Source organism: Ascidiella aspersa, chromosome 8, assembly GCF_963924565.1.
Source record: "Ascidiella aspersa chromosome 8, kaAscAspe10.2, whole genome shotgun sequence".
Taxonomy (NCBI): domain Eukaryota; kingdom Metazoa; phylum Chordata; class Ascidiacea; order Phlebobranchia; family Ascidiidae; genus Ascidiella; species Ascidiella aspersa.
Genome location: NC_139454.1, coordinates 24,808,155 through 24,824,908, shown reverse-complemented (window position 1 = coordinate 24,824,908; position 16,754 = coordinate 24,808,155). Strand labels below are relative to the sequence as shown.

General features: G+C 35.7%; 2 protein-coding genes across 2 annotated transcripts; both read right to left on the bottom strand.

The window, feature by feature from the left end:
• Nucleotides 1-1,378: 1,378 nt before the first annotated feature.
• LOC146137010 (cytochrome P450 2U1-like) lies at nt 1,379-8,014 on the bottom strand. The gene is made up of 7 exons (XM_083396316.1): nt 7,724-8,014; nt 6,415-6,557; nt 5,932-6,053; nt 5,611-5,729; nt 3,391-3,535; nt 2,830-2,993; nt 1,379-1,693 (listed from the first exon to the last, which is right to left on the bottom strand). The coding sequence occupies exons 1-7, from the start codon at nt 8,012-8,014 to the stop codon at nt 1,379-1,381; spliced, it is 1,299 nt and encodes a 432-aa protein (XP_083252442.1).
• A 7,860-nt stretch (nt 8,015-15,874) lies between these two features.
• LOC146137009 (uncharacterized) lies at nt 15,875-16,711 on the bottom strand. Its single transcript, XM_083396315.1, has one exon. It carries the CDS (start codon nt 16,709-16,711, stop codon nt 15,875-15,877), a length of 837 nt encoding a protein of 278 aa, XP_083252441.1.
• Nucleotides 16,712-16,754: the final 43 nt, after the last annotated feature.

Genomic DNA, 16,754 nt, shown 5'->3' with positions numbered 1-16,754 from the left:
GAGGGATCGTTAAGAGTGCGTTGTTGACCTGGGCAACGTTGGCAGGTAATTTTAACGCTGGTACTTTTTCATGTTTGTCCTCATCGATTTTTTTTACTAATGGCCAGTCAAAATTCTAATTTTTTAGCTGTCTAGGTCAAGTTTCAAAACAAGTCGATTTAAGTCATTGGCCTTTTAAACATTTGCTACACTACATCAAAAACTATACACGGTTATGAGAAGAAATAAAGAGGCAATTACCGTACATCAAACAAACCGGTTTGCCTGTACAAAGTGGATGAAAACTGGGTCAATTTCATTACAATTATGTTTACTTCATACACAGGTTTAAGGTACTAAATTGAACATTAAGTGAAGCACTTAAGTTAGTCATTTACTTAAGTCATTAGAACGCTAGATGTTGGTAAGCACATTTTTATCTCCACGTATATTGTTTCTAAATTTATGATACATCTCTTTAAAGTTCCTAATAGCCAAAATTAGTTTCGCAAGACGAGTGAAAACGTTTAGATAAAACTTTAAACAACAGCTGAGAAGAAGCACTGTGAATTAAAATATTAGTTTTGTGATTAAAACAAAGCTAATTAATGTATATTTAAAGTCAGTAATGCCAAATAAATGATGTAAGTGCGGATTTTCGAGGAAGATGACCGGCGACAGAAAATTAGAATAAAACAATCAGTATGTAATCTAGTTTTTTATCAAAATCTACGCTTTTCTGAACTGTTATCTAGGTTTTCGAAACAATTTCGCTGGCAACCGTGATATCTTATACTGGTACGCAGGCGAATGCCTATAGATTAACTGCTAGAAAAACCCTAAAACTAAAATCTAGGTGACAACACTAAGCGCTGACATCCCGGTCTGACATAAACAAATGAATAAATCAAAATTCCTAAAACTGTTTTTAAAATCTTTGGAACACAATACACGTATTTCTTTAGTAATTTCAATAAAAATATAAAAGCCATAATATTTGATAAAAGCGACATTTCGCAATTTACAGACGTTTAAGCAATAACTCATGCCATCATCAGTGTGACACACTTATGGCTTTTATATTTTTATTGAAGTTTTTTAAATCGTTCCATATTTTCTGAGAAAGGAGAGTTTATGAAAGTGATCAACAAAAAAATTGAGTGTGTAAATCAGGTTTATTTGTGATTGTTGATATTCCTCTCTTGATACAAATAGTTACTTTGCATACGATGAAACGGACGGTCCAAACAAAAATTATTATTGATGTGCGTTATACGAATCAACTCAAAAAACGGTCAAAAAACAATTGAAACAAATATACTATTGATGTAGGCTACAATTTATTTGTTTTTTTAAATTAATTGCTGTTAATTATTAACTGCAAAATAAATTTTATATTCTAAAATCTAGGTTCCAATATAACATCGCATCTTTGGGGGGCAAGAACCACACCTTTTATCTCATTATTAACAGGAGGAACCCCTTCCCCTGAAGGAAACACTTTAAACTTCTGCAGAAGCTTGACAAAGATAATGAACACTTCCATTCTTGACAAGCCCTCCGCTATGCAAACCCTTGGACCCACTGAAAAGGGGATGATCTTGGAGGAACTAACAAACTTCCCGTCTTCGTTTATGTGACGATTGGGATCGAAAGACTGTGGGTTTGACCAAGTTTTCGGGTCCATGTGAGCGCCGTACAGATTAGGCACAACCTGTTAAAAAATATTTGAAAGTATACAATAAAGCAGTGGTCGGAAAAATGGAAGCCGCCGCTCGAATGTGGGCTTTTAACATTTTTTAGTGGGCCGTGGTATAGGCGTAGCCAGGGGGTCCTGAGGGGCCATGAACCCCCAAAATTTATAGATATTTTACTCTTAATATTTTTGTTTAGCATTTGTGAGCAGTACCACAAAAATCGATCACAGGCATGCCACACCTTCAATTGTCATGCACTGTTACGTCACCAACGATGTAGTTAATATTACGTTTGCTATGCAGTAATGTAGTTTTACTACTTTTAGACAGGTTTTGCTCTTTCAATATTTTTTGAGTATTGCGTTAACACTCAGTCAGTTGCTGCTCGAAACGGTTTGCTAACATTGTTATTTGTGTTCGTTACGGCGGTTAATACAATGACAAAGGCTAAACAAAAAAGTTTAAACTTTTTGCGACCCCCCCCCCCCCCAAAAAAAAATCGTATCTCAATGCAATTGCATGTTCCACTCATCAAATACGAGCAATAGCAAAATTCTCGTTACCGCGATATATAAAAATGTACATTCTATTTAACGCGCCCTGTCAACTAAATTATGTGACGTGCCATCTCTGACAAGACTTCCATAGTTTGTAAACTAATATATACTCTGCCTTAACTCAGGTGTCACCCTCAAAGACATTTAACAAAGTGTCCTACATTCAGCTTATGAACTTTACTCTTTAGCATATGTTAAAATACGACCCTTAAATTAGTACTCCTTAAACTTGTCTAGGTTGCAAGTAATTAAGGCAACAAAAATATAGCACAACTTTTCTCTCCAAAATATTGCAATTATACCGTGACAAGACCTTTGCTAAACGACAAAACTCTATTGGTGAACACCGTAACAATAAGCATGCTAGCCTACTGCAGAGTTGCAGGTCAACCACTTATGTTTTATAGAGCTCGCCAAATTGTTAGCCGACACATTTACAGAGTTAATAGTTTTTTGTATCTCTTGATCTTGCACTTGGAAAATGCTTGATAGTTTTGGCTGGAAAGTTTACAGCACCAAGATTTTTCTCCCAAGTTTTAGCACATTTCAAAGCCCCTATATCATGTTATGTGGCTAACTCATCTTTATAAATTTACCTTGGTTCCCTTTGGAATAATATGTCCCATCAATTGACAAGTCTTGGAAGTGAGGTGGTCAAGACCGAATGGCGCAATGCTTCGATATCTGAAAGTTTCTTGGATGAAGGCGAACGTTAACGGCATTTCACTGCTTTTTACCATGGAAGGGGTTCCGTCTTTACCTGCACAACAAACGAACGCAGAATTAGCAACCAACAGTTAGAAAATTCTTAATTGAAAACGTGTTTTTTGACCAGGGTAATCTTATTATCTCATTCCAATACAACAATAAAAATCGGCCTAATGTGTATTATACTTCTGTTTGTTAATTAACGTGATGTTCACCATCATAGGTTTGTAGTGTCACGGGCAAATGTTGCACTTATAAAGTCACCTTAAAATGGCGTATGTTCATGTTAAGCAAAGATATAAAAATAAAAAGTATGCTTGGGAAATTTGAGAAATAAAGAAAATGTAAATAGCAAGTCATCTGATTTCAAACAAAATTAAAGTTATAGTTACCAATTAATTTTAAAAATACGTTAACCCTGTCATTGTTAATTTAATAAAAATGCTTACCGAATGCTTGTTCAATTTCTTGTAAAATGCCTTCTTGGTATTGGGGAAAGTTTAACCAGATGACAAAAAGCCAGGCTACTGACGTGCTGGTCGTATCAGTTCCACCCAAAAACATGTCTCTACAAAACCCACGCAACTGACTGTCCTGCAGAGATTAACCACATTGTTTCAACGTCATTGCCAAACTACAAAATCTTAATATAATTTTGTCTAGTTGTTGGTTTTTCGGTCGTTTTTATTCGGTATGATTGCAAATCGCAAGAAACAACCGTTGAGAGTAAGTTCCAGTGTTGTAAACAAGTCATTTTGAAATGACTTAAGTCCCAGTCAAGTTATTTGTAAAATAACTTAAGTCCAAGTTAAGTCTTTTCGAATAAATAACAAGTCAAGTCCCAGTCCAATTCATCAGTTGCGCAAGTCAAGTCCCAGTCAAGTCATAATTAGAGCAAGTCAACTTCAAGTCATGTCCTTGTCATAAAAATAAAGCGTTAAACTACTAGAATTTTTAAACTCGCATGATTATGAACAATAACTAAACTAAAAACTAACGAAAACGGAACATATAGCAAGCAATTTGTTTTTCGTGCAAAAATTTGGACAAATAGCTCAATTTTATAAAAAAAAAATACTAAAGAAATTCTTTATTTCAACCCAAGTCATTCGTCCAAATGATTTAAGTCAAGTCAAGTCATTTGTCCGAAAGACTTAAGTCAAGTCAAGTCATTTGAAAACAATGACTTAAGTGCACTTAAGTCAAATCATTGACTTAAGTCATTGCAACACTGGGTTTTACCATGGCAAACGTCTCGCTTGCTTCCATATTTACAAAGCGATAGATCTCTCTCCCAGATATAAAATACTAAACAATATTGATAGTATGCCTTACGTGCTAAGCCAAGTGTATAGCGCTATAGGAAAGCATTATCCCTTATACCAAGTTACAAAAGCTTTTTCGACACTTCAAATCACGGAGTCGAACCGGAACCGAACCGGAACTTTATGAACCGGTTTTGGGTCAATTTTTTCCGAATCGTAACCGAACCTGAACCGGTTTTTATAAGATTTTAAGGAGCCGAACCGGAACTGAGCCGAATAATTTGAAAGTACCTGAACCTTGACCGAACCCGAACCTGTAAATAAAAGCGGTTCGCTCCAGCATGACGTCACAAATTCTATTTTACAGAGTCAAGTTACGCCATGTTCGTAATTTTATGAAAAAAATATGAATATTAAATAAAAAAATTGTTTATTTTTTATTTTTTAGATATTTCAATATTGAGTTGCTATTTTTTTAATAAGTCACGGAACTTATATTAAATGACTTATAATTCAAAGATTATTCTCTACAATTATCGACCCACATTTTGAGATTTAACACAAATTATATTGTATCTGAACCGGAACTTTATGAACCGGTTTTAAAATAACGATTTTCGAACCGGAACTGAACTGGAACTTTTAAATTACTCCGAACCGAAACCGGAACTAAACCTGATTCCGAAAAAATCCTTGAACCCGAACCGAACCTGAACCGGAAAAGTCAAACGGTTCGACTCCCTGCTTCAAATACACTTTTTTTAGCTTCATGGTTTATTTATTTTGTTGAACCACGCAAAGTATTGGGTTTTCGCAATGGTAATTACTTCATATCATCGGGATAACGACATAAGTCGAAGAATTATTTTATTATTCTAAGCTTCATGCGATATATGGTTAAACTGATCAAAAAACAATATAGAGTATTTAGTCCGGGCTTTTTAATTCATCGGTTATAGCACAAGGCTTTCGCAAACACGAGAAAAATAATAAAAAAATATGTAAAAGTGATTAAGAGGCCACAGCTTCATGGCTTGTTACATGTTGTTCAAACAGGAATAGTGTCGCGTATTGCAACGGTAACTACTATATATTTTTTCGGTACAACGCTATTTGTCAAGCATTTTGTTTAAAGGCATTACACTGGTAAACAGCCTATCAAACTGAGAGACCTCGGGTATTTCGTTCATAGTGTATTCATATTTAAAAAGTAAAAACGCCTGGACTTCACCAGAAGCACTAATTCAAATGAATAAAACCAACCTAACATATACTTGACTTGTGGATATGGATGTAGGTTATAAACCAATTACTTACTAAAAAGACTTTTTGTAAATAAAACGTATAATGATATATAATTAAAGTTTTGAATCTTTAGAAACATTGAGAAACATTGAGACAAACCGTAAACGAGTTGTCGAGACCACTCATCTTTTGCTCATATAGAAATGAGTCGATGAAATCATTAACGTTGTCCGGGTCGAATTTTTCCCGGTGTTTATCGATATTATTTTGGACTTCGTCTGTATTTCGATATATATCGTTGAAGTTATTGGGATTTTAATGGAATTTATTTTACACCCTACACTTACAAAAACATATATTTTAACTATTAAATGGAGGTAAATGGAGGTTTATAAATTAAAAAAAGCTATTCCTGGCTATTTTAGTATTAATTTTTTTATTACAAAAAAACAAAAAAAAATGCAATTGATATTAGCTAACCAATAATAATCTTCATTCTATCTTCGCTTCTTTTTGCTGCCCACGATACAGGAGGTAGCTTGGCTAAAGATCCATATGTCTGCATGAGATTTATGTAGACGGCATCCTGTGGATCCGCAAGCCTATGCACAATATAACCAACTAAACCAGGGTTTTCTAACTTTATGTGGACTTTAAAACAATTCATCAAAACTTGCGCCTTTTTCAGTATATTATGTTTGGTTGTCAGTTTTGTTAATGGCGTTACGTTCAGTGTAGGATGATCTGCATCATACAGTCAATGCTTTAAACTAAATATGAGCATCATTTAGTAAAATAAGGTTCTTACAATTGGTAAACTAAAGCTGTACCAAATGTAACCTAGTTATCTAAGCTCAATAATATTGTTTGCAATATGACACAATTATACATTGTTTTAAGTTAAGTTGCAGACGAATAATTATGCAAAATCAAGGTAAACTACTGGATAAAAAACATTTCTACTGGATGAAAACTTCGGCAGACATTTGTACGCACATGCGTTGGAGTGCATCTAGGAGCTTTGCGAACGCCGGATCTTCAAAATCGTAGCGCATTCCGAAACAAATTTGTGAAATCACATTTGCAGCTATTGTAAAGAAATGTTTCTGTAACACAAAATTGTCAAAAGAAAAACGTTCTTTCATCGCAATTAAAAAATAATTTGCTTAACTTTAATATTCTAGTTTTATTTGGCGATTCGTAAGTTATACGCAATAGTTAATTACATCTAAATATCCATCTGACAAAGCCCTTAAATAGCCAATCGTGCTTTATGTATTTATATTTGCCAATTACATGAAGGTCGATTGAGCCTTTTTCTCTTTTTTGTACAGCAGAGATGAATACATCAACTTCTCCATTTACAATACCTTCAAATTTTTTTCCCGAATCTTGTCTGTAAAAAAGCGATTATATCAAGACAGTAAAAAAAAAAAAAAAAAATTGTCTTACTCTCGTAAATATTTCAGACCAAAACGCTTCTGTGTCTTAAATGACTCGCCGTAGGGTTTCGTGGCTATTCCATTGGAGCCAACTGAACGAGCAAACAGTTCAATCCAAGGGCGATCCGAAAATGATGCTCCTTTTTTCACCAGTGCCTATAATAGATGTTACATAAACAACAAAACAGTAATTAAGTGATCAACTCATCATAAACGCGTACATCAACAGCTTTGTCAACAACTGGACAAATCAATTTGGCGAAAACATTAAACATAAATTTTCAATTAAAGACTTTTCCGCCCGCTGTCACATAGAAATAACATTCAATCACTTATTTTGTGAGAAAATCAACTGCTGCGCAATCCAGAAATACTGACAAATGTCACTGGCGCTGATTTGCCATTTAGTCCTAAAGAGATGGCCTCTTATATAAACGTTAGCCTGGGAAATTGTCTCAATTTAAGTATGATGTTCTGTTTGCAAAGCATTGTTAAATAACAAGAACCGAACGGCCTTATACAAATGTATCTACTAAGATTTCACAAGTATTCCTTACTGAAGGCCGCATTCCTGTGCTTTAAGTTTTAGCCACATTGATAGAATTTCTTACCTGATAAATTGAATCGTAATCGTTTAACACTACCACAAATCAAAAAGCTGTTGCTTAAAAAAAGCGTTGCATCCAAAAAGTGCTGCCTGTTTATGTTATTGCCTTAAATGGGTAAAAAATAGTAAAAAGGTAAAAATTGCAATGGTGTATAATGGTAATCTTGACAATAAATTATTATTATTACTATTAAATTTTGCACACACTGATACAATTTCTTACCTGATAAATTGAATTGTAATCGTTTAACACTACCACATCCTCAACACCCATCTTAACCGACAACACTGGTCCGTATTTTTCCAAGCTCCATTTTTTGTAGGTCTTGAACGGGTAGTTTCCTAGGAATGGAACAACCCCCAGTAATGGCAACCCTCTTGGGCCTGGTGGAAATTTGGAGTGCGGGCGTCTCCACCAGAAAAAATAAAGCAAAGTTGCTGCAATTCCGAGGAAATTCCAAAAGCTCCACAACCCAGGAATTAGGGCCAGCGACCTTGAAACAATCTCAATCATCGTTATGCAATTGCACGGGCTAAATGTGCTCTGAACAGTTAATCCAGTTATAAAGTAGTGTAGGCCTTGTCATATGAGCTTACGAATTTTGCTTCGTCGGCAAACCGTTGCTGCTTCACTCCACAAAACATGCCGTCGGTCTGTCGATCAATATTGCAAACATTGCACGGTAGACGTAGTTAACACAGGTTTCGTCAGATATGCCGTTTACACAAAAATATTTATTGGACGAGGCGCCATGAAATTGAAATTGCACCTCGTTGCGTTATTTTAGACAATCGAATCTGAACTGTTTAAGATTTAAAGCAAAACTGAAAAATAATAGTAATAATAATTTTTCAGATTACCATAATACGCCATTGCAATTTTTACCTATAGGGCCATTTAAAGTCAAAATATTAAACTGGAACTTTTTGATTGCAATGATGTTTTGAGCAACAGCTTTTTGATTTGTCTAACATTCTGAAACTATCTGCAGGATCATCTTTATATTTTTTATTTATTCGAAGTCTACTAGTCTAGGTTGTAAAATAGGCTGCTTATATCGCACTTGCAATAAAACTTTCCACAAGTTTAAAGTTGATCATATTTAATAGGGAACCTTAGCTTGTGGGACCCGTGAGAAAATCTCTCTACAAAAAAGATTAGGCCAACGTATCTACAAAGTTTAGGAACTTTGGAATTATTCAATTTGTAAAACCAGCGAGCTGTTTTTTATGCAGATCAACAAGTCTTATTATTATCGAACTAATTTGTCTAAATTTTACGTGACTTGTTTACTCTGATGTTATATCCGTAAAAAAAACAGTGAAGTATATCACATTACCTTATTTAGTCCCAAAAGATAAGTTTTACATCTATTCGTTTAAGTTTAATATTAAATTTAGTTTGATTTTGATCGAGTGTGAAAAAAAACTTGCAATGTTATCAAAACACAATGTACAAGGGAAAAAACATTCAAGTGTATTGCTAAAAGCAAAAATGTGACGAAATACTTAAGTAGCGACTCATTGTTATAATCGGTTAGCTCTTCTACTTTACGACGATTCACTGCTTTAGCGATTTGTTATTTGATTTTTAAACGTTTAGCTCAAGTTAAACATAAATCTGTTTCATATAGCACTTGTTTAACATGTTTAAGTGTATGACGCAAAACGTCTCCTGTTTACTGTTTAACGGACTAAATCGTGATCGTCAGTAAATCGTGTTAAGAATTACAGCAGCTGAACCTTACCTTGACGTGGTTAGACACGCTGTAATACATGCGTTCATTTAACTGATTAAACCGTGGTTACTGACGTTAAACTTGTAAGTTCTGTGTGCTGAGCTATCACTAAACCAGGGCTGCGGAGTCGGGTAAACTAACCCCAGTCCGACTCCGGCCAAAAAAATAACCTGAGCTCCACTCCGGTCAAATGTGCGATTTCGTCGAGTACCAAGCCCGGCCCTGACTGTATTCCGCCAATTTACGTAACTAAAATAACTTGTATATTGAGCAATCCACTTAAAGGGATGTTGTATAATTCATTCACTCATAATACATGGTTGAAAAACATTCCACCATATAATATTCCCCTTTACAATTTCCGGTTGGCGGCCATATCTGTTTTAAAATTTGATACGGCGAATGCGCATGTCGGACTCGGGGCTCGGGCAGTTTTACGTGGTCTTACTCGAGTCCCGAGTCCCGAGTCCGACTCCGCGAACCTGGACTAAACAAAGTTGTTAAAGTCTCCCTCAAAACTATATGCTTTCCAAAACATGGATCCTTGTGTTATACTATATGTTTTTTATGTTGGTATTGGATTCTAAATAAATGGCTATATTTTGTTGCATCAAATTCAATATTGACGAAAACTAAATTTCTTCGTAAAAGTAATGTAAAGGGTAAAATAAAATACAGTTTTGTAAACAGATCATTTTTAGGTTGACTTAATCAAAGTAAAGTTATTCAAAAAACAACTTAAGTACAAGTGAAGACATTTTTTAATGCATATCAAGTCAAGTTAAAGCAAAATTTTGAAACTCGAAAACTAGGTTAAACTATTGAAAAAACTGCCTCTTTAAAAAGGCGTTATGCAGTGTATACCCCGCTATGCTGTCTTTATACCGACGTTACACTGCTGTTTTCTTGCGAACGATCTGGTTGCTCTCCAGCCTAAATGAGGCCATCAGCAGCCGAAAAGCGTTATTTACTTTCGTTGGAAAAACCCTTTTCAAAGTCGGGCTCCAGTTCGATAGATTGCTTGTTTTATAAGCACGCTTTGCGGTGGAAATTAAGAACAGTGTGTGTGTTGCTACGCTTTGCTGTGCTTGTAGCAAAGCGACGAAGAAAAGCAACTGCACACACAAATGTTTACGGTTTCGATATTTTTGTTTGTATTTCTAAGGTTAAGCTTTCACTGGAAAATTAAAAAGAGGTCCCCCATTTTATGTAAAGCAACAAAACAACCTTAGCTGTAGTTACAGCGACATTTGGATAGAGAGTTAGAGAAACTTAAAAGACAATTGCGGTCATTTGAAATACAGTAAAAAACACTGCCCAAATAACTGTCGTTTACTTTTCTTGTGTTCAAGCCGATCGGTCTGATTTGCCCTCATTTTATGTGTGATTTATAAAATACATGTTTTTTGGATCGTCGGATGGTGATGATAATGGTGGGGGGATGTCACGTTGCTTTGAACCTTGTCCGCGATCGCCAGGCTTTGCATTTCTTGGTACCTTTAAAATAATGCTTGGACACCCGTAATCTATATCAATTGCTACAACTTAAGCAACATACGCGTCACGATGTAAGTATAGTAAGCACCCGTGGTTTCCAAGCCAAAGCCACGCAAACTGAATATATATTGACAAGATTAACCTTTCAGGTTAAAAAAAACTTTTTAGCACGAGTATTTTGCGTCTTTCCACTGCATGACTAATTCACTTTAAGTCGTCTCGAACGTGACATTCACGTTTTTGCTGAGATTGTTTCGCAAACTTTTTTTTTCAGAATTTTTTCCTTCCGTTTACTTTTGAAAAGGAAAAGCGCAATAACTAATTTTACATTATACTTCTACAATAACCGCATGGTGGCGCTAGAATAGCGGCGTTGGGCGCGCCGTCTTTCCCATTGTTCTGCTTCTGAAAATCATTGGAGTATAACGTTCAAGTTTAGATTCGTGAGCTACTCGCTCATTGGAGTTCATCAAGATGATTTTGCCAATTTGTGAAGGTCATTATTCACCCCACAACTGTATCTGCACAGACATCACATAAAAAACCTTAAGTTTGTCAATTCGTTTCAAAGCAATGACTTAAATCCACTTTTAGTCAAGTCATTGCGAAACTGGTTAACTACGCCTTAGGCAAAACAGTTCCTTGCCCAATTACGAGCATAACATTTGTTCATCTGAGTTTATTACAAATATTGCACTGCGACCTCGTGCTAAGAAAAATTTATATTTTGTTCGTGCGCCATTAGGTTGATATGAAAGCAACTATCGAATTTATTTTTGAACAAATCCCTGAGTATTTCGTTTACTCTAGTGTTTGATATTTTATGTCGGTTTTCTAGAACAAAGGGTCTAATTTAACGTAAACTCCAATATATTAAATGTGAAAAGGTTTGCCTGTACTAACACTTACACATATACTTTCTTCACTACCGTATGCCACTGCTATGTAGCACAATTGTCGCCTCTGTATTCCCATTCGAGCCACACAAAATCTGTTTTGTCACTTTTTACGTTTGCATTTCTTTCTTCGAATTTCTGTTTCTTCAAATCTTTCTTCAAAAGTTTAACTTCCTCAATGTCGTCTTTTGTTACCCCGGGTTTATTTTGTTTAATTCCTAAACATAGTATTTTTTATACAAAGTGTTAAATCTATAAATTACTATTTTTTGACTGTATAAAATGCTGATGGCAAACTTAAAGCAAACCAAAGCCCTTGAAATGCATATTACTTCAACAGATGCGTGCCGCATCAGACAACGATAAATGTTTGGTTTAAGCTGGTAAACCTAAGGGCCAAAACTTTAATAAATTGAAAGTGGTCGAAGACTGAAAAGTTTGGTAATGGATCAGTTCACACGGTTCGCCGTATTTTCATTTAAGACGCCTTTCTTGAACTTGCAAAAAAAAGTTTTCTGGAGGCCCATACCAACGGTTAAAGACTTCGGCGTCTGGATGGAGGATTTCGGTGGGGGAATATTTCCCGTTCAGGTTGGAATAGTGGCAATGCTGATAACACCAGGCGCCGTGGTAAACTATAGCGCAGTTGTCGTCCATTCCATCGTGGCCCTGGTCGAAAGTAGAAAATCCCCAAGAGTTGTGAGAGTTGTATGGTTTCTGTAGATTAAGTTATGAGTTGTATGATTTCTATTGATTGATTGTGAGTTATATGATTTCTATAGGTGTAAGCGATGTATCCTTACCAGTCAGCAGATAGTGCCAAAATTTCTAAACTACAAAAAAAAAAAAGAGGCTACTTGTTGTTGCAGCTGAGCCTGGTATAATCACAGTAAATTGCCTTGAAAATAACTCGAAGTGTCATTGCCCGATAACGCTTGTTTTTGAAACATTTTAGTTCATTATTCCACCTAGGAATGTCCGCTAACCAAGCAATTTAGTTTTAATTTTAAGGTATATATATTAATTTTAAATTAAACGACAATTAAGTGTAACTTTCAAAAAAAATAAAACTAAAATTAGCGCATAGGATCACGATTCAATTGGGCGCAACAATAGTTGCCAGGTTTTTTAATCCGGGTGAAATTGCTTCGGTTTTGTTATATTTGGTTGATTTTACTTATAACAAGTTGTTCCACTGCGTTTTGTATTGGATATTCGATGAGATGTCAGAAAAAAGGCAATGAAAGGCATACTTGCATTTTGAGCCTGTCTGGATGGTATAGCAGATCTCAACAAATTTTGCATGCATCGCAATAACATACAGCGATGGATGATGGCAGACTTCGTGCTAGACGTTTCCAACGCGCAACCCCTTTGTTACGTCATCCCGGCACCGACAAAGCTACAAATCATGTCCGAAAATACCGCACAGTAACGTTCGAAGGAAGTTACAGCTTTGAATGTGCGATGCGCGATTTGTTTGCAAGTTTTTCAGAGATGGCGTCATGATTTGACTTCACAATACAAAGAGACTTCATAAATCTGTTGATTTCGGTCCAAAGAATGTGGAAGTAAACAGGAGTCTATAAATAAAGTCAGTGCAAATCCGTTTTACTTTTAATTAAACTCTTTTCTTTGAAAAATTGATTATTTCCTAACTATACACTAATATTTCAATTAGACCTCTATGGACCCCTAAAACTAGTTCACGTACCCCCAAGGGGTCTATGGACCCCAGTTTAAGAACTCCTGGTTTAGGGTTTCTCGACCTTTTGTCGCGGTGACCCAAACACTATAAACGTATGAGTGGACTTTTAGCAGCAGGTATTCTGAAAAATCTGGTATTCTGAAATTTGAAACTGCCTTGTTGAGCCATGGTCTGTAATTTCGCCTATCGCCTCGGCATCCCCATGCGGGATTTGTTAATAAAACTGTTTTATTGTTTAATCGTACTGTATCCTGCTGCTTTGCTCAGTAGTAGCCTAGTAATATGTTAAAGGCAAAGTGTATATTGGAATCCATTACGACATCATCACTATCGAGTTTATGCATGCATGGTGGTCTGTCCTTAGGTTTTAAGCCTAAGCACCAACTTTGAAGGCCAGTTGTTAAGAAACTCGACATTTTACGGCAACTCTAAACCCTTTAACCTAATAACAGACCACAATGCAATCATTAACTCTTAAATATCTTCTAGGGTACATAGTACTTTAATTTCCTAATATACTTTGGTTGCTGTATATATAAATTTAAACCATGTAAGTAGTAATAAAAATAAGCAGGCAAATAATGCAGATGAAAGTTGCAAATGTATTGGTCGGTTCTTGAGTTCTTCCTCAACAAGATGTTGTGAACCATTGGTCCCCATGGGTGGGTAGCTATTTGCATGCAAAATAAACAACTTTTCTATTCTTATATTTTTATTTAAATGCTATGATATGTTGAAGGAGAGATTGAAGTTTATGTCGAGACTTCTAAATTCTATTTTACTAGGCAAATAAAACCTACAGATCCAAAAACGTAAAAAGTGAACCACTGGTCCCACATATCCCCTACTTGCATTTTGAGCCTTTCTGGATAGTATAGCAGATCTCTCAGTTAATCATGTACTTACGAACAGTTCTTTTTGGAATATATCTTGTTTCGTTTAGTTTTCTTTTTCCTTGTAAATATGCTTAGCCGTTCCCTGGGGTCTACGGACTCTTTTTTTGGTGTTTGCATATAGGCCTATATACCGTTGTTCCAAAAGAATTATAAATCTACTTATCTATCTATTCGCCGTGGGCTCGGCGGCGTACTAGTAAAGTATTTAAATAGGTTTTCAAACGTGACGCTAATTGTGTTTAATATAATGTATTTTGTTTTGTCATTTCTGTTCTGGATGTACTTACGAATAGTTCTTTTTGTAAAGTATCATGTTTCGTTTTCATTTTCTTTTTCTTTTTTTTCTTGTAAAAATACTTAGCCATTCCCTGAAATCTACGGATGGTTTTTTAGTTTTTGCATATAGGCCTATATACTGTTGTGCCGAAACAGTTTCACATCTATTTAACTATCCTTCCACAGTAGGCTCGCTGCGTACCAGTAAAATTTTTAATAAGTTTTCAAATGTAACGCTAATGGTGTTTAATATAATGTATTTGGTTTTGTATTTACGAATAGTCTTTTTGTAATGTAGCCTATCTTAATTCGTATTGCTTTCTTTTATATGAAAAAATAATGAACTTGAATTGAATCACAGCCAGGGGGCAGCTGACTAGATGACTTAACAGTCTTTCGCCGCCCCCTGGGAACTACGGACGCTTTTTTATTATTTCAAATTTTGCATGCATGTACCGGTACCGTTGTTCCGAAATAAATTTAAATCTATCTATCTATCTATCAACATTATATGTACATGGCCGAAAAAAATGGGATGATTGGTTGCACCTAATGTTAAAAGTTATCGTGCTAGTGCAGTTGTCGGCAAATTGTGGGCCGCGGCCCAAATGTGAGCCTTTTAGTGTTTTGATTGAACTTTGAAGTTTTTTCATTTAATACTTGAACTTCGTTCATAAGGCTCGTTCTTCACGCATCGTTTTAATTAAACGTTTTTCCCAGTTTTTGCGCGGTTCTGCTTCTTTTCAATTTCTTCGAAAATCTTGCCGCAAAGTAGTTGTAAATTGCACCATTATATAATATTTAACTGCATTGACGGCAACTAAAAATTTTTATTTTCGTTGTTGATTCTTGGATAATGCTAGTCAGATATCCATTTAAAAACAATAATTTAATAGACACAGAAACCACGTGAAAAACAATTCATTATGTAGATGAACACGGTCTTAAAAAGTTAGTCTGTACAGGAATCAAGTCAAACGTCGGCACAAAGTGAAAAATCGCATTAATAAACCTGACATTTTAGGAAGTGTCATAAAACGCACGGGCTTTGGGGTTAATGACAATACTTTTTACATAAATATTTTTTTCTAAATAACAAGGTTTTTTACAATGATATGATTATAATAGGCAAGAAATGTCATTTTGAAAAAGGATCGTCAAAAGTGAACATATTTTTACCGGTAAGTGGTTCCGGCAATAATTGTTTTAACATAACAGTGTTCCGGGCCGTTCCAGGCAATTTTTACTGGACCACAATTGTTGTAAACGGATGTATAATTTGTGTATGTATGTTTCATTACTAATAAGGAATGTCAATTTTTTGTTGTGAAAACATGAAACATATTGCTCTCAAAATGTTACTCACTCCAGATGACAAGCCATGAGGATATATACACCGGCATCTAAGTTCATCTTCACATCACAATCGGCTTGGTCTTCATTAATGTTCCAGTCATTTCTGATCTCGGTTCGAAACTCCTCTACAAGATCAATCGACTTTAGAAGCTCCTCAGTTATGGCGACGTCGTTGTCTTTAAAATTCTTCACTTTAGCTTCCATATGGTTTTGGATGCTGTCACATGAATATAACAGTCCAACAGCCTGTTCAAGAGTCCAGTCATGATGATTTTGGTTTGTGTCATCCCGTTCTTTATCTTTCGAAGGGATCTCGTCGAAAATCTTTCCATACCCGCCTAAAATGTGGTCCTTTGCTTGTGTGTTGCATTGCCCCTTCTCGAAAACATACCTTGTAAGTATATCCTCGTTGTCATACTTCGCAAAGCTGCTGTTTCCCTGTTCCGCTAGGGTTAGCTTGTCATCGTGGTAACAAAATAATGCCAAGCAACCATCAGTCTTAAGCACTCGCTTTAACTCTTTAAAAAACGCTGGCAAGTCAAACCAATGCACGGCTGTACCACTTATAACCAAGTCAACACTCTTGTCAGGAATATCAATACTTTCAGCAGCTCCAACACAGCAGGTTACATGTTCCAACTTATTTGCCTTATTAGCTTCTGCGATCTGATTAGCGCTGATATCAATGCCAACAACATTGCAAAAGTACGGAGCGAATAGTTTGGTTGCTTGTCCACTCCCACAACCTACGTCGACCATCAAGTCAAACTTATCTTGGCTCGTGTTGTTTTTCTTTTTTAAATACAACATCACAGTCTGCATAACTTTGTCACTGTATCCCATGCGATACTTTGCATAATTTGGCGCGATTTTTTTTGATTCATAG